General features: G+C 38.1%; 1 protein-coding gene across 1 annotated transcript; it reads left to right on the forward strand.

The window, feature by feature from the left end:
- The first annotated feature begins 1,847 nt into the window (after window positions 1-1,847).
- LOC109221256 (glutaredoxin-C9-like) lies at window positions 1,848-2,808 on the forward strand. Its single transcript, XM_019385716.1, has 2 exons — window positions 1,848-2,035; window positions 2,194-2,808. Exons 1-2 carry the CDS (start codon window positions 1,915-1,917, stop codon window positions 2,580-2,582), a joined length of 510 nt encoding a protein of 169 aa, XP_019241261.1. The 5' UTR covers window positions 1,848-1,914; the 3' UTR covers window positions 2,583-2,808.
- Window positions 2,809-16,267: the final 13,459 nt, after the last annotated feature.

Consider the following 16,267-nt stretch of genomic DNA (forward strand, 5'->3'; position numbering starts at 1 on the left):
GGCTAAATTTTTGATACTTTTGAAACTGTGCCTATTTTTAATTACACTTGTAAATCTGGCTATTTTTTGAATTTTACCTTATTAATCTTGTGATTGTGTGATCTTATTTGACATAAAACTATAAGGGGTAAATTAGGTAAAATGACACAATTGAAGCAGAATCATAATAAGATGAACTTAAATTGACTCATCAAAAGTTTTGGTACTAAATAGATTAAAGGAGTGAAACCGTAATAGTTTCTCAATTTCTTTAACATAAATTGATCGAGAAAAAAATTCATTCATAAAAGAAATTATTTGAAAAGCGTACTTGAATAGTTATATGTATTTGTACTACTCTGCTTAGAATCAGTAAGGAGGCCTGTCTGAATGCGATAATAAGTTGCATTAGCTGACTGCGATTTATAAGTAGCTTTTGATGAATACTATTTTTAAATCGCATTTGCTTTATGAGTCACATTTGCTCATAACGATTTATAATTAGCATCCAACGAATGTCCTTATAATCGCATTCTGTAAATACGACTTATACGTGAATACGATTATAAGTCGCATTAGTTGATGTCTTTTTTAAGTCATATTTGTGATTCATAAGTTTACAGCGGCTTATATGTATTTGTAAATGCAAATTATAAGTCGGTATCACTTTATTAGACTATAAGAACTCGGTTCAAACAAAACACCTCAAATTCAGCAGATTTGAGTATTTGTAGCTTTCGAGATTGATAATTAAACTTCAAGGTATAAGCTAATGTCGTTGCACTACAATCCTACCAACTAAAGCTAATTTAACCAATTACCAAATATTTTTCTCTACTCGTTGTCACGTCCTTAGTCGTTAATTAAGTACACGTGCGGTACTTGACAACGCGCTCACATAACTTTCACGTTCTTGCTATGCCAACTCAGTCTTACTACACTCAAGATCGCTAAGAGAATGGTAGAACATATGAGAATTGTCAAAGGAAGCTTTTGTATTAGAGAGAACTTATTGTTTTTCTTGGTGAATTACAAATGAATGGTCCCCTTTATATACTAGTCTTATAGGGGCTAGTGTGTAAATACTAATTGTTACACAAGTCCTTAATATTTACAAAATAAGGACTTTCTCTAGAATTCTCTACAAGCCTAGAAGATTTCACGGACTTTCCTAGTAAATCCATAGGGATCTAGAGTCTTCCAAAAGAAATGTACATACTTCTCTAAAATCTTCTCACAAATGCTAGCCTTCCTCCTATGTACGTTTTTATGTAGCATTAATATATGGAGAACGACAACTACGTGGCATGACGATGTGGCGAATCATAACATCATGCTTGCTCTAAACAACTACAAGTAGTTGACATACATGTAAAAATCTCCACATTTATTCAAATTAATAAACGGGTAGGATTTAAGGGAGGTGAAAGCTCGGACGGATGGATTTAGAAATAATAGTTATATGTATTACACTCATGTTTAAATTAAACCTTATATTAATTGGAACAAATTCTGAATAAACTAATCATTATGTATACTTTTTTTCCAACATGATAATACATTTTACTTATTCGTTTTTAACTTTTCACCGTCCAAAGTTAACGTACCACTTATTTGCCACAGTGTCATACATACTAGGAAAATTGACTCCTATAATTCTTTAGTAATGTGTGGAAACTTCCTTTCATTAGGCTTCCATAAGTCACCACTTGGAATTTTTTGCACAATAAATTAAGTATTATTATAACGTATTGAAAACGTACCAAACAGTAAACATGACGTTTATTTTTTCGTCACAGCCGTTGACGTTAGGGCACTACACCACTTTCATTTTGGCACCTCTCTCCTACAACCAATTATATATACACCACTTCCCTCTCCATTTCACTTCCCTTCCCCCCCCCCACACCCACCAACCCACCAACCTAACCCGCCATGCAACGATCTATACCATATAGAAATTGGCTGTCGTCCACCACCACTACCACCACCACCATGGGCGGGAGCTCCTCCGCCACCTCTAGTGGTGGTTCCACTTTTTTTGAGTCATATTCAGGTGAAAAGAGAGATAGATTCAGAATTTAAGTTTCATAAATTCAATTTTATATTCTTATTATTAAATTCATTGCATATATAAATTTATTGACTTGCCATTGAATATTTATTACAATTTTAGTGATTTTTCATATGTATTTCTACGTTTTGCCTTTGCAGGTGAGAGCAACGAAACCTACTCTAATGGCAAGAGAAATCAAGATAAAAACTCAGGCATCAGTACGGGCGTGACAAAATTAGTATCAGAGAATGCGATAATTGTCATAGCGACATGTGGATGTTGCATGTGCTATGTCATCAAGAATTTGCTACTAGGGTTAGGTGTTAACCCTACCATTTTTGAAGTGAACAAGGAAGATGAAGAAGATATGATGAAGGAATTGTCAAGAATTGTGGGCGCCGATGAACAAAACAGCGGCGGAATACGGCAGTTTCCGGCGGTTTTTGTAGGCGGAAAGTTGTTCGGAGGACTAGAAAGAGTGATATCTACACATATTTCTGGTGAATTAATTCCAATACTTAAAGAAGCTGGAGCTTTATGGCTTTGACTTAGTCAATTATATATTCTCTTGTCTGTCTTTTCGTATATCTTAGGTAATTAATCATTGACAGAAAAATCAGGAATTTTCTTACATCCCACTTTTACTCCATCTTGCTTAGATTTTTCGGTGGAACTCGAATCATACTTAATTTTTTTTTTTTTTTATCTTTTTTCCAAAGGTATGATAGGATATTTTAAATGGAAAAAAGTTGAATAAAAGATTATGATGGCAAGATTCTTTGTAAATGATGAGAATAAGATTATTGCTAAAATAATGTATTATTAATCTTCGAGAGGGAAGGTACAACACTAGGAGTATCCATCATTGCCCAAGTTAGGCACTTGGATTAATCATTAATATCATTCGAAGAACTCCATTTACCATTTGTTGACTTTGACTTTTTGACATTTTGCATATTATTATACTCCATCCGTTCCAGTTTATGTGATCCTATTTCTTTTTTGGTTCGTTCCAAAAAAGAAAGACCCCTTTCTAAACTTGGAAACAATTTAGCTTAAACTTACAATTTTACCCTTAATGATGAGAAGCTTTTATAACCACACAAATATTCTGGGCCTCATTTTGACTTATTTAGGACCACAAATTCCAAAAGTCTCCACTTTTTCTTAAACTTCGTGCCCAGTCAAACATGTTCACGTAAATTGGAACGGAGGGAGTAGTCAATAAAGAGACAATGATTTATAATCATGATTAGGGGCGTACAAACCGAACCGAAAAACCGCACCAAACCGAAAAGTCAAACCAAACCGATTAAAAAATCCGACTTGGTTTGGTTTGATTTGGTTTGGTATTGAGTAAAAAAATCCGAACCAACCGACATATAAATATATAATTTTTATATATACTTTTAAGATTTTATATAGAATTTTCTTTAAAAAAGTCTAGAAATATTTGGGATTCTCTTGCGGGATATAAATTTTAATAGAATATGAAGTGCTCCATATTTATTGACCTTAAATAATGGGTTGTATGATCACTTTCTTATCAAATGTTACTGAAATGCGTCTATCACTTTGTTCTTCCATATTCATATCATACGCTAAGATCCATTAAATTCTTATATCTTTTTCGAATGTGAAGTGGTTATTAAAATTTAGGTATCATATTGATTTTTATGTTTATTTACTAAATTCGGTTAACGTGAAAGTGTATATCAACGAAAAATTATTGTCAGACGACTAAAAAGATAACTATTATGTGTTACTAATAGAATTCTCCCATAAGAATATTTTAATCGATAATATGTTTGTCAATTTTTTATATTTTTACTAAATAGATATTTACTTATCAAATATTTAACAAAGTAAGATTGAAATATTATGTAAGTAACAAAAAACTCGAAAACCCGAAAACCCCGACAAAACCGAACCAATCCAAACCAATATAGTTGGTTTGGTTTGATTTTGATAAAAACCGAACCAACCCGGTCCATGTACAACCCTAATCTTGATCATGACATGCTAATTTCGCTTTTTTTTTCTCGGTCAAGTAATTTATTATAACGTATCCCGTATTTACACAGGGTTCGGAGAAAGGTATTCCAAAATGTACAACTTTCCTAATACAAATATTATTGACTGTTTTCATGATTGTTTTACTGACTGCATACTAATCACACGGTGATAATTTTACTTGCTCCAAAATTTCCCTTCGATGATTACTAGTAATAAATTACAATACAATTCTTGCAGTATAGTTTGTGTTTAAAATCTGATCAGTGGGGAAGAATAGGCAAATTAAAATGATGTTATCACCAAAAAGGAAAAGAAGCTCCATTAACTGCTACTGTTTAAAAAACTTGCTCTTCTTTCTTGTAAAATACATTACTTTCAATTTTATTTTTAATATTATTTTTCACTTTAATTTATAACTACACTTTTGGAAATTTACTAATTTCATCAAACACATTACTTACCATAAAATTAAAATTCTAATAGTGTTTCATCAATTCTATCGAACATATGACGAAACATGCAAGTCAATTCTAATGGTAATAAATCCATTATTCAATCCTCTTTTGTGGATACACTACTAGAAAACCGTGAAAAATTATCCAGAAATACCGATCGAAATCGATAGGAAAGCTAAAAAAAATCAATTTTCGACCGACTTTAATCCGTCGAAATAAGGTTGGTCGGTAATAAATAGCGACCGAAGTAGGTCGCAATTTTCGACCGATTTCGGTCGGTCAATTAAATTTCACAAACGACCAAAAAAGAAAAAATTTACCGAAAAACTCGACCGAATTCAGTTGATATTTTTCGACCGAAGTTAGTCGGCATTTTTAATTAGGTAAGTAGAAAATGCATCGTCTTAGAATCGAACCGGGGTCTGTACTGTGGCAGGATACTATTCTACCACTAAACCGTTAATACATTTTGGTTTAAGACTTTTGTTATTTTAGTTGTACTCTTAATCATTTTCGTGCGAAGCGAAAATAAGCGACCGATTCAGTCTGTTTTATTAAATAAAATAAAATTACCAGTCGAAATCAGTTGGTTTTTAAAGATGACGACCGAAATAACTGACTGATGTCTGTCAAATTTTTGAATATTAATTTTAATTTATTTTAGATGAAAACCAAAGTTGGTGGGTTTCTTAAAAAATAAATTTGGCGGGACACAAAAATAATTTTTCGCATTTTTTTCGCCAAAAAAAACAGTCGAAGTTAGTAAGTTTTGTACAAAAAAATTGTAAAAAAAAATATTTTGAAAAACCGACCGACTTCTTGACCCATCGAAGTCGATCGGTCGGCGGTCGATTTTGGCCGAATTTCTAGTAGTGATATACCACAATTTCCACTATTTGATGTTACAATAATAATAACAAACCTAGTGTGATCTCACAAGTAGGGTATTAGGGAGGATACTGTATACGCAGACCTTACCGGTATCTTGTGAAGGTAGAGAGACTGTTTTTGATAGACTTTCCACTTAAGGAATGACGAAAAAGAAGAAGTAGTAACAAGCAGTAACAACAACAAGATAATAAGATAATTAGAAAACATAAGAATTATACTAATATTACTGATATGGAAAAGAAATATACTCGACTACCTACTAACCATCTATCCTAATTCTCGACTCTCATACCGTTCTATCAAGGTCATGTCCTCGATTGTGACGACCCAAAGGGTCATCACCTATTTCCTTACCCATTTTGTGCTTCCGAGGCCCTAAAAACCTTGTTTAGGATTGCCTCGATTTGCGTGCGCAGTCCGGGCGTGTAGCCGAAAAGCTTAAATATGAATTCTATGAGAAAAATGCTAAATTTTGATATTAAAATGAATAAATTTGACTTCGGTCAACATTTTGGGTAAACGGACCCGGACCCGTGATTTGACGGTCCCGGAGGGTCCGTAGGAAAATATGGGACTTGGGTGTATGCCCGGAATCGAATTCCGAGGTCCCAAGCTCGAGAATTGAATTTTTGTGTGAAATTGTTTTCTGGAAATAATTAAGGAAATTGAAAAAGAAATTTGATTAGAAGACTATGGTATCGGGCCCGTATTTTGGTTCCGGCGCCCGGTACAAGTCTTATATATGATTTAAGCACTTTCTGTAAAGTTTGGTTGAAAATGGACGTCGTTTGACGTGTTTCGGACTTAAAATGGAAATTTGATGTTTTATGAAAATATGAAAGGAATCATGGATTTTGAGGCTTAATTCGATGTTTATGATGTTATTTTGGCGATTTGATCGCGCGAATAAGTCCGTAGGATGTTTTTGAGGTTGTGTGTATGTTTGGTTTGGAGCCCCGAGGGCTCGGGTGAGTTTTGAGTAGGTTCCGGGATGTCTTACACAGCGAGAGGCCTATCGAAGGCAGTTCGAGCGTCTCCAGCAGGGATCCATAACAGTTACCCAGTACGAGACCAGGTTTATTGATTTGGCTCGCCATGCTCTTGTTATACTTCCCACTGAGAGGGAGAGAGTGAGACGGTTTATTGATGGACTCATTCAGCCTATTCGTCTCCAGATGGCTAGAGAGGCTGGGAGCGAGATATCTTTTCAGGAGGCGGCCAATGTGGCCCGGAGGATCGAGATGGTATTGTCACATGGGGGTGGTCATAGAGCAGACAAGAGACCCCGTCAGTCAGGCCGATTCAGTGGTGCCTCGTCGGGAGGCAGAGATTCTTATGATAGAGGTCACCCTCCTAGGCCCTTCCAGTCAGCGCTCCAGGTTTCCCATGGTGCATCAGGTGATCGTGGTTTTCGTGGGCAGTATTCTGACCAGCAATCCTACAGTGCACCATCAGCACCTATCAGTGCACCGCCGCTTCAGAGTTTCCAGGGCCGTTCACCGAGGGCTTGTTTTACTTGTGGCGACACGAGGCACATTGCTAGGTATTGCCCTCGAGCTTCGAGCATTTCTCCGCAGCAGCAGGGACCCCATCCTATGATTCAGGCACCAGATGTTCCATAGCCTGCCCAGCTAGCTAGAGGCGGGGGTAGAGGTGCTAGAGGTGGAGGTAGAGGTCCTAGAGGTGGAGGCCAGCCAGCAGCAGGCCGTCCTAGAGAGGTAGATCAGAGTGGTGGGGCCCAGCCCCGATGTTATGCCCTTCAGGCCAGGCCCGAGGCTAAGGCTTCAGATGCGGTTATTACATGTACAGTTCTTGTTTGTGATAGAGATACTTCAATGTTGTTGGATCCGGGGTCTATGTATTCGTATGTGTCATCCTATTTTTCCCCGTATTTGATCATGCCTAGTGATGCATTGGGTATCCCTGTTTATGTGTCTACGCCGGTGGGTGATTCCATCGTGGTCGATCGAGTCCATCGCTCTTGTGTTGTGGTGATTGGGGGTCTGGAGACTCGTGTAGATCTGTTGCTTTTAGATATGATCGACTTTGATATTATATTGGGGATGGACTGGTTATCACCCTATCACGCTATCTTGGACTGCCATGCCAAGACTGTAACCTTAGCCTTACCGGGTATGCCTCGTTTAGAGTGGAGAGGGACTCCAGGTCATACTACCCGCAGTGTTATATCGTATGTGAAGGCTCGGGTTGACAAATGCCCCAACAACTTTCATGGACTTGATGAACCGAGTGTTCAGGCCTTATTTGGATTCATTCGTGATAGTTTTCATTGATGATATATTGATATATTCCCGCAGCCAGGAGGAGCACGAGCAACACCTTAGAGTGGTTCTTCGGACTCTGAGGGATAGTCAGTTATATGCCAAGTTCTCCAAGTGTGAGTTCTGGGTCATGTTGTCTCAGCAGAGGGTATTCAGGTGGACCCAAAGAAGATTGAGGCAGTCAAGAACTAGCCTAGACCGGCATCAGCTACAGAGATTCGGAGTTTCTTGGGGTTGGCAGGCTACTATCGTAGGTTTGTGGAGGGGTTTTCATCTATTGCAACCCTGATGACCATGTTGACCTAGAAGGGTGCCCAGTTCAGATGGTCGGATGAGTGTGAGGCGAGCTTTCAGAAGCTCAAGACAACTCTGACTACGACACCGGTGTTGGTTTTGCCCACAGGTTCAGGCCCTATATTCTATTGTGATGCTTCCCGTGTTGGGCTTGGAGCAGTGTTGATGCAGGATGGCAAGGTCATTGCCTATGCTTCGAGGCAGTTGAAGATTCATGAGAAGAACTATCCGGTTCATGATTTGGAGTTGGTAGCCATAGTTCACGCATTGAAGATTTAGAGGCATTATCTATATGGCGTGGCATGCGAGGTATTCACGGATCACAAGAGTCTTCAGTATTTGTTCAAGCAAAAAGAGTTGAATTTGAGGCAGAGGAGGTGGTAGGAGTTGTTGAAGGATTATGACATCACCATTCTATATCATCCGGGGAAGCCAATGTGGTGGCCGATGCATTGAGTAGGAAGTCAGCCAGTGTGGGCAGTCTTGCTTATATTCCGATCGGTGAGAGGCCGCTTGCTTTGGATGTTCAGGCCTTATCCAATCAGTTCGTGAGGTTGGATGTTTCGGAGCCTAGTCGTGTGTTAGCTTGCAGGGTCGCTCGTTCTTAATTATTGGAGCGTATCCGTAATCGGCAGTTTGATGATCCCAATTTGTGTGTCCTTAGAAACACGGTGCAACGCGGAGGTGCCAGGCATGTTACCTTAGATGATGATGGAGTTTTGAGATTGCAGGGTCGAGTATGTGTGCCTAATGTGGATGGGCTCCGAGAGTTGATTTTGGAGGAGGCCCATAGCTCCCGGTACTCTATTCATTCGGGCGTCGCAAAGATGTATCAGGACTTGCGGATGCATTATTGGTGGCGAAGAATGAAGAAGGATATCATAGCATATGTGGCTCGTTGTTTGAATTGTCAGCAGGTTAAGTACGAACATCAGAGGCCTGGTGGTGTATTTCAGAGGATTGAGCTTCCCGAGTGGAAGTGGGAGCAGATTACTATGGATTTTGTTACTGTACTTCCGTTGACTCGGAAGAAGTTCGACGCAGTATGGGTCATTGTTGATAGGCTGACCAAGTCATCACATTTCATTCCTATGGCAGTCTCCTATTCTTCTGAGAGGTTGGCTGAGATCTACATTCGGGAGATTGTTCGCCATCATGGTGTGCCCGTATCTATCATCTCGGACCGGGGTACGCAGTTTACCTCGCGCTTCTGGAGAGCGGTTTAGCGAGAGTTGGGCACACGGGTTGAGTTGAGCACATCATTTCATCCCCAGACGGACGGTCAGTCCGAGCGGACTATTTAGATTTTGGAGGATATGCTCCGAGCTTGTGTTATTGACTTTGGAGGTTCGTGGGATCAGTTCTTGCCTTTAGCGGAGTTTGCCTACAACAACAGCTACCAGTCGAGCATCCAGATGGCTCCTTATGAGGCTTTATATGGTAGGCGGTGTCGGTCTCCGGTCGGATGGTTTGAGCCGGGAGAGGCTCGGTTGTTGGGTACAGATTTGGTTCAGGAGGCCTTGGACAAGGTCAAGATCATTCAGGATAGGCTTCGTTCAGCTCAGTCTAGGCAAAAGAGTTATGCAGATCATAAGGTTCGAGATGTAGCTTTCATGGTTGGTGAGCTGGTATTGCTCCGAGTGTCGCCTATGAAGGGCGTGATGAGATTTGGAAAGAAGGGCAAGCTTAGCCCTAGATTCATTGGTCCGTTTTAGATTCTTGATCGAGTGGGAGAGGTGGCTTATAGGCTTGCTTTGCCGCCTAGCTTATCAGCCGTGCATCCAGTATTTCATGTGTCCATGCTTCGGAGGTATCACGGCGATCCAGCCCACGTGTTAGATTTCCGCACTGTCCAGTTGGACGAGGATTTGTCTTATGAGGAGGAGCCGGTGGGTATTCTAGACCGGCAGGTTCGTCAGTTGAGATCCAAGAGTTTCCCTTCTGTTCGTGTTCAGTGGAGAGGTCAGCCTCCTGAGGCATCGACCTGGGAGTCCGAGTATGATATGCGGAGTCGTTATCCTTATCTTTTTCCCGACTCAGGTACTTCTTTCTTTTGTCCGTTCGAGGACGAACAGTTATTTTAGAGGTGGAGAATGTAAGGGTCATCACCTGTTTCCTTACCCATTTTATGCTTCTGAGGCCTTGAAAACCTCGTTTAGGGTTGCCTCGATTTGCGTGCACAGTCCGAGCGCGTAGCCGGAAAGCTTAAATATGAATTCTATGAGAAAAATGCTAAATTTTGAAATTAAAATGAATAAATTTGAGTTCGGTCAATATTTTGGGTAAACGGACCCGGACCCGTGATTTGACGGTCCTGGAGGGTCCGTAGGAAAAGATGGGACTTGGGCGTATGCCCGGAATCGAATTCCGAGGTCCAAGCCTGAGAAATGAATTTTTGTGTGAAATTATTTTCTGGGAATAATTAAGAAAATTGGAAATGAAATTTGATTAGAAGACTGTGGTATCGGGCCCGTATTTTGGTTCCGGCGCCCGGTACAAGTCTTATATATGATTTAAGCACTTTCTGTAAAGTTTGGTTGAAAATGGACTTCGTTCGACGTGTTTCAGACTTAAAATGGAAATTTGATGTTTTATGAATATTTGGAAGGAATCATGGATTTTGAGGCTTAATTCGATGTTTATGATGTTATTTTGGCGATTTGATCGCGCGAATAAGTCCGTAGTATGTTTTTGAGGTTGTGTGTATGTTTGGTTTGGAGCCCCGAGGGCTCGGGTGAGTTTCGAGTAGGTTCCGGGATGTCTTAGGCTTAAGAAATCAGATGTTGCAGGTTCAGGAAAACATTACAGGTCTCTGAACCCTCCTGCGCGGTCCGCGAGAAATCGCGTGCGGCCGCGGTCACCTTTGCGCGGTCTGCGGTGGATGCTGTGCAGCCGCGGTCGGCTTTGTGCGGTCCGCACGAGGCTATGATCTGCAGGTCTTCAGGGAGGCCTGTGCGGCCGCGGTCCTTTTTCCGCAGTCCGCACAGGGAGCTTCAGAGGGGTATAAATAAATGGGAATTTCAGTTATTTTATACTTTTCAAAACCCCAAAACATAAGAGGCGATTTTCCAAACAAACTTTCTTCTCCAAAACGATTGGTAAGTGATTTCTATCTCATTTTCTTCACTCCTCAACATCTTCTAACATGATTTCAACTTCAAATCAAAGATTTTCATGGGGAAATTGAGTGTTTTGGGTAGAACCTAGGTTTTTCAAAAATTGGGGATTTGAACCTCAATTTGAGGTCCGATTTCAAAATAAATTACATATTTCGGTTCGTTTGGAAATGGGTAATCGGGTTTTGGTTCGAACCTCAGGTTTTGACCATGTGGGCCTGGGGGCATTTTTGTCCTTTTAGGGTAAAACTTTGGAAAACTTATTTTCATGCATTGGGAATGATTCATTTAGCAATTATTAATGTAATTTAGTAAATTGTGACTAGATTCGAGCTGATTGGTGGTGGAATCGAGGGGTAAAGCTATAATTGAGGCTTGAGTTGAATTCAAAGCAACGAGGTAAGTGTTTGGTTTAACCCTAGCTTGAGGGATTAGGAGTTGAGTCATAATTGCTACTTGTTTTGTGTTGAGTACGACGTATGTGTATGGTGACGAGTATCCATGCGCCGGTGTCGAGTATGACCGTGAGTCTTAATTTGATAATTGTGTACCCTTGTTTGATCCTATGAAAGTTGTGATTGAATATTGGTATTAGTTATGCCAAAAAGAAGTTGAATAGGATTGGTTATAGCTGACTCTCCCTTGTCGGGATGTTTGACTTGTTGTTATTGTTCCCTTGCCGGGAAGAGTATTAATTTGATTGTTCCCTTCCCGGTATTGTATTGTGTATTGTGTTGAAAGTAAAGGGAGCGGGTGGTACGCCTACCAGGAGTAATATTGAAATGGGAGCGGGTGGTACGCCTACCACGAGTAATATTGAAATGGGAACGGGTGGTACGCCTACCACAAGTGATAATGAAATGGGAGCGGGTGGTACGCCTACCACAAGTGATATTAAAATGGGAACGGGTGGTACGCCTACCACGAGTGATATTGAAATGGGAGCGGGTGGTATGCCTACCACGAGATATTGAGAAATGGAATCGGGTTTCACGCTTGCAACAAGATGAGTTGAATATGAAAGTTGCCTTATCATTTCATTTATTGCTAGAAGTTAATTGTAGATGTACGTGCTATTCTACCTGATATTTTATTTCTGTCAGTTGCCCTGAAGCATGCTCCCTTCCCCAGCTTTAACTGTTATTTTCTTGCTACTTCTCCGTCGTACTTGTATATATATCCGCACAGGTTTATTTGGAGTCTGGTCCTAGCCTCGTCACTACCTCGCCAGGGTTAGGCCAGACACTTACCAGCACATATGGTCGGTTGTGCTGATACTACACTCTGTGCTATTTTGCATAGATCCAGGTTTCGAACAACGACAGTAGTAGTGTGGGAGCAGGCCTTCAGTCCAGCGAGACATCGAGGTAGCCCTACAGGCGTCCGCAGGCCCGACGTCTCCTCTATCCTTTATTTTAGTCTGTTATCTCATTGTATCCGAGACAAACAGTTTATGTTCTCTTCAGACGATTGTATTTAGTAGTCTTAGTAGTTTGTGAGTATTGTGACACCAGTCTTGGGTAGAGGCATATGTCGAATTTTCCGCATTCTATTCAGTTTTCTATAATTTAAGACTTCCGCTTATTATTTAATTTCGTTGCTTTTATATTATTGCCGATAATTGTTAAAAAGGGATTATGTTATTAATGAAAAAGTAATTAAATTTGACTTGCCTAGCTCCCATTAGTAGGCGCCATCACGACTCCCGAGGGTGGAAAATCCGGATTGTGACATCGATTAACTAAAAGTTTCGTCATGTTCTGCCTAGTTACATCTGCCTCTATCTGATGTGAGACAAGTTAATTGAAAAATACCGAGGATATAATTAAGTGTAGGTTCTGCTTTTCTCCCTTTTCTTGTTTTTTGGGTTGTGTTAGGATAACGATGGGTCTATTATATTAGAATTGATTTAGTCAATTTTGACGAAGATACATGGTTCAATTTTGAGAAAACTACCCGGCTAAGCATTTTGTAAAAATTATTTTAAGAAAATATCACTTTTTGTTTATTCCATAAATAGTAGATTTTTTTCTTACATAATTAGCATATTGCAAAGATTATGGGATAGTTAATTAGCAAAGTATACTAAAACTCCAATATATTATATTGGATTTTGGAGTTCTAGTATACCTTGCTGGAACTCCAGTATTACTGGAGTTCCAGCAAAGTATACTGGAACTCCAGTATATTATACTGAAGCCAGCAAAGTATACCGGTCCAGCATAATATGCTGAAAGTTCAAACACAGATGCACTAAACTCCAGTATATTATGCTGGACCGGTCTTTATTGCAGCAAAATAGTGGCTATTTTTCAATGACTTGGCAAACGCTGCTTGTTTTTGAATGACCAGTCCGAAACTGGCTAGCCCGTGCTATTTTAAGCATAAAACTGCTCTTCGGTCTAAAAAGATTTTCAACCAGCAGAAAACTCCTCGCTGGTCACCACTTCGGAAATATCTCGTACCAACTTTAAATTTTTTAATTTATTTACTAATTCAAATATACCTGATATATTTTAAGGTATTTATTTTTGGGATGACATTATACAATATCGTTATACATGATTTATCATGTGTTGAAACCACATACATACACACACATACATACATACATACATATATATATATATATATATATATATATATATATATATATATATACTTTACAGGTCTTCCTTTTTTTCAAATATACCGAATGATATATAATTTCAATTTCAAAATACAAAATATGTCGATATATAGGGGATATCACATATATTAATATACAAGATAGACTTAAAAATAAGATACATGTATCATATCAAATTATCAATTCAATATACAAGATTATACATTAATTTTTTAGAATACAATTATCTTTTCTTAATTGTATTTTATTTGTTAAACATATTTAAAAGATAATATTTTGAGTTAAACAATAGGAAAGAAAACATTTGAGTTATTATACCTTATTCTCTTTTCTGATTTAGAAATTTATTATGGTATTGTTAATATTAGTTGCCATAATAGATTCATAATAGCCGAACGACGTTAAGTTGCTGCCATTTTTGTTAATTATGAATGCCATTTTTGTTAATTATGAATTACTGCTATGCTTATGTTAAATTTTCTAGAATAGCGCCTACTTATGGATTACTTTAATTTTATTTATTATCCATGAGTTCATTGTGAAGGAACAATGGTCATATTCTCAAGTCAACTATATATAACTGTCGTAACAAAATTTATTGATTATAATTAGGATTTTGATGACGAAGATGATGATGTAGTTACATTAACTAATTTATTAAAAAATATCTAAGCTTACGTCTTTAGTAAGAGGATTCTATATAGACCATTCAAAGTGTGATTACATAAGACTACCTGTGAGTTGAGAATATTGCTAATGGATATACGTGTACAACCGACCCCATTAACGTCTCATACTTAGGCATTTTATTACTTTTTTTAAGTTTCCTATATTAGTAGACCGTGATATAATTCAACACTTCCATAGCAAAATTCTTGGTGACTTTTGGTACATTTTCATGGAAATTAATTTAATGAATAATGTTTCATGGTACGGATTTCCTTAAAAATGTCAACATATGTTTGGTTGGTGACTAAAAAACGTTTTCTGCAAAAATATAAATATGAAATATTAATAGAAAATCAATTAGTATTTAAATGAAATTTATGAAAACTAAATATATACTAATATTTAAGTGTTAATTGGACTAAGTAATATGAGTTGAAAATTTAAAGAGTTTTAAAGTAGTTGATATTCAGCTTAAAGTATGTATATTTATGTGTATATTGCATTACATTTTACTCATGTTTCGTAGATTGCAGATGTGTAACGCAATGATTTCTGCTAATTAGTGGTATTTTTATGTGTAGGAATAATTCGGAGGTAATTTGGGACGAAGGAGCGTGAATTGAAGCGAAAAGGGGAAGAAACGAGAAAAAGTTACAAAGTAGCACCACAGGTAGCGTGGGGTGCTATCTGTAGGGCAGTTTCCAGACCCTCAAAATTTCCGGTGCCAGGGTTAGCGCCCCACGCTACCATGGGCGCTGGTGACGTGAAGTTGTCATATTTCGCCCTGGACTTGGTTATTTCGACACAAGACGCCCCCAACTCGTATAAAAACAAACCTAAACCTATTTTGGAGGGGGAGACATCGTTTTGAGAAAGAAAAACAAGTACAAAACGCTCGGGAGCACGGAATTCATCGATTCTTCTATTTTCATCTAGTATTCATAACTTTTATGTTTAAAAACGATATTTTGATTATTGTTATGAACATGAGTGTCTAAGAATATCATTATTCTGGGGTTATGGGTCGTTCTTGACTATTGTAATTTGACGGCTGATTGTTTTGCTTGATTTACAATATTAATTTGTTTATTCAATCTTGCATTTTATTATTTTATTCCGTAGCTAACAATAGAGTAATATCTACGAATTTATAGTTGAACTCGAAAGTGGGAATTATAGATTGCATATAGGATTGTATAGAGTAAGTTCTTGAATCCGTGCATCAGAAAATATATTCGTGATTAGGATAGACATATTCTAATTGCCTTACTTGGTTATTTTTGCAGGAAATATACGTGCATTCTTGTCAAGTTTGATTCAATAAACATATAGTCTTAGGTTGGCTTGAATAGGCGAGCGAAACGTCGAGAGAACTTCGCGAGCATAATAAACCCTGATAATCAACAAATTAGATACGTCAAGTGATTTCATCAACCTGAAAAACACAATAGGAGAGACGTGAATTCCATAGGGAAAATTTCACATAAGAACAACTGAGCTTCCTACTTTTTAATTTTATAGCCCATATTTCAATTTACAACCAACTAGCCAAAAAATATAGGCTAAGATTCAACATCCAACTCCAATAGGTTCTCAAAATTACTATTTAATTTTTAAAAAAGATTGCTCAAGCTTTTAAGTTAATTTTCGAATCAATAACTGTGACTCAAATATTAGTTCAACAAACCAAATCCATTTGGGTGGTGAAAATTAGATTTTTACAAGCTTAAATATGTGGGTTTAAATTTTGAATTTGATTTTGTGAGAGATTTGGAGTGGGTATTATTTAGACTTGTTAGAAATTGTATAAGGAGGTTGTATATAAAATTTGAAGTCATTTAATGGAGATTGGGACTGGTTTTGAACAAGAATTACAACTG

This window comes from Nicotiana attenuata, unplaced genomic scaffold, assembly GCF_001879085.1.
Source record: "Nicotiana attenuata strain UT unplaced genomic scaffold, NIATTr2, whole genome shotgun sequence".
Classification (NCBI taxonomy): domain Eukaryota; kingdom Viridiplantae; phylum Streptophyta; class Magnoliopsida; order Solanales; family Solanaceae; genus Nicotiana; species Nicotiana attenuata.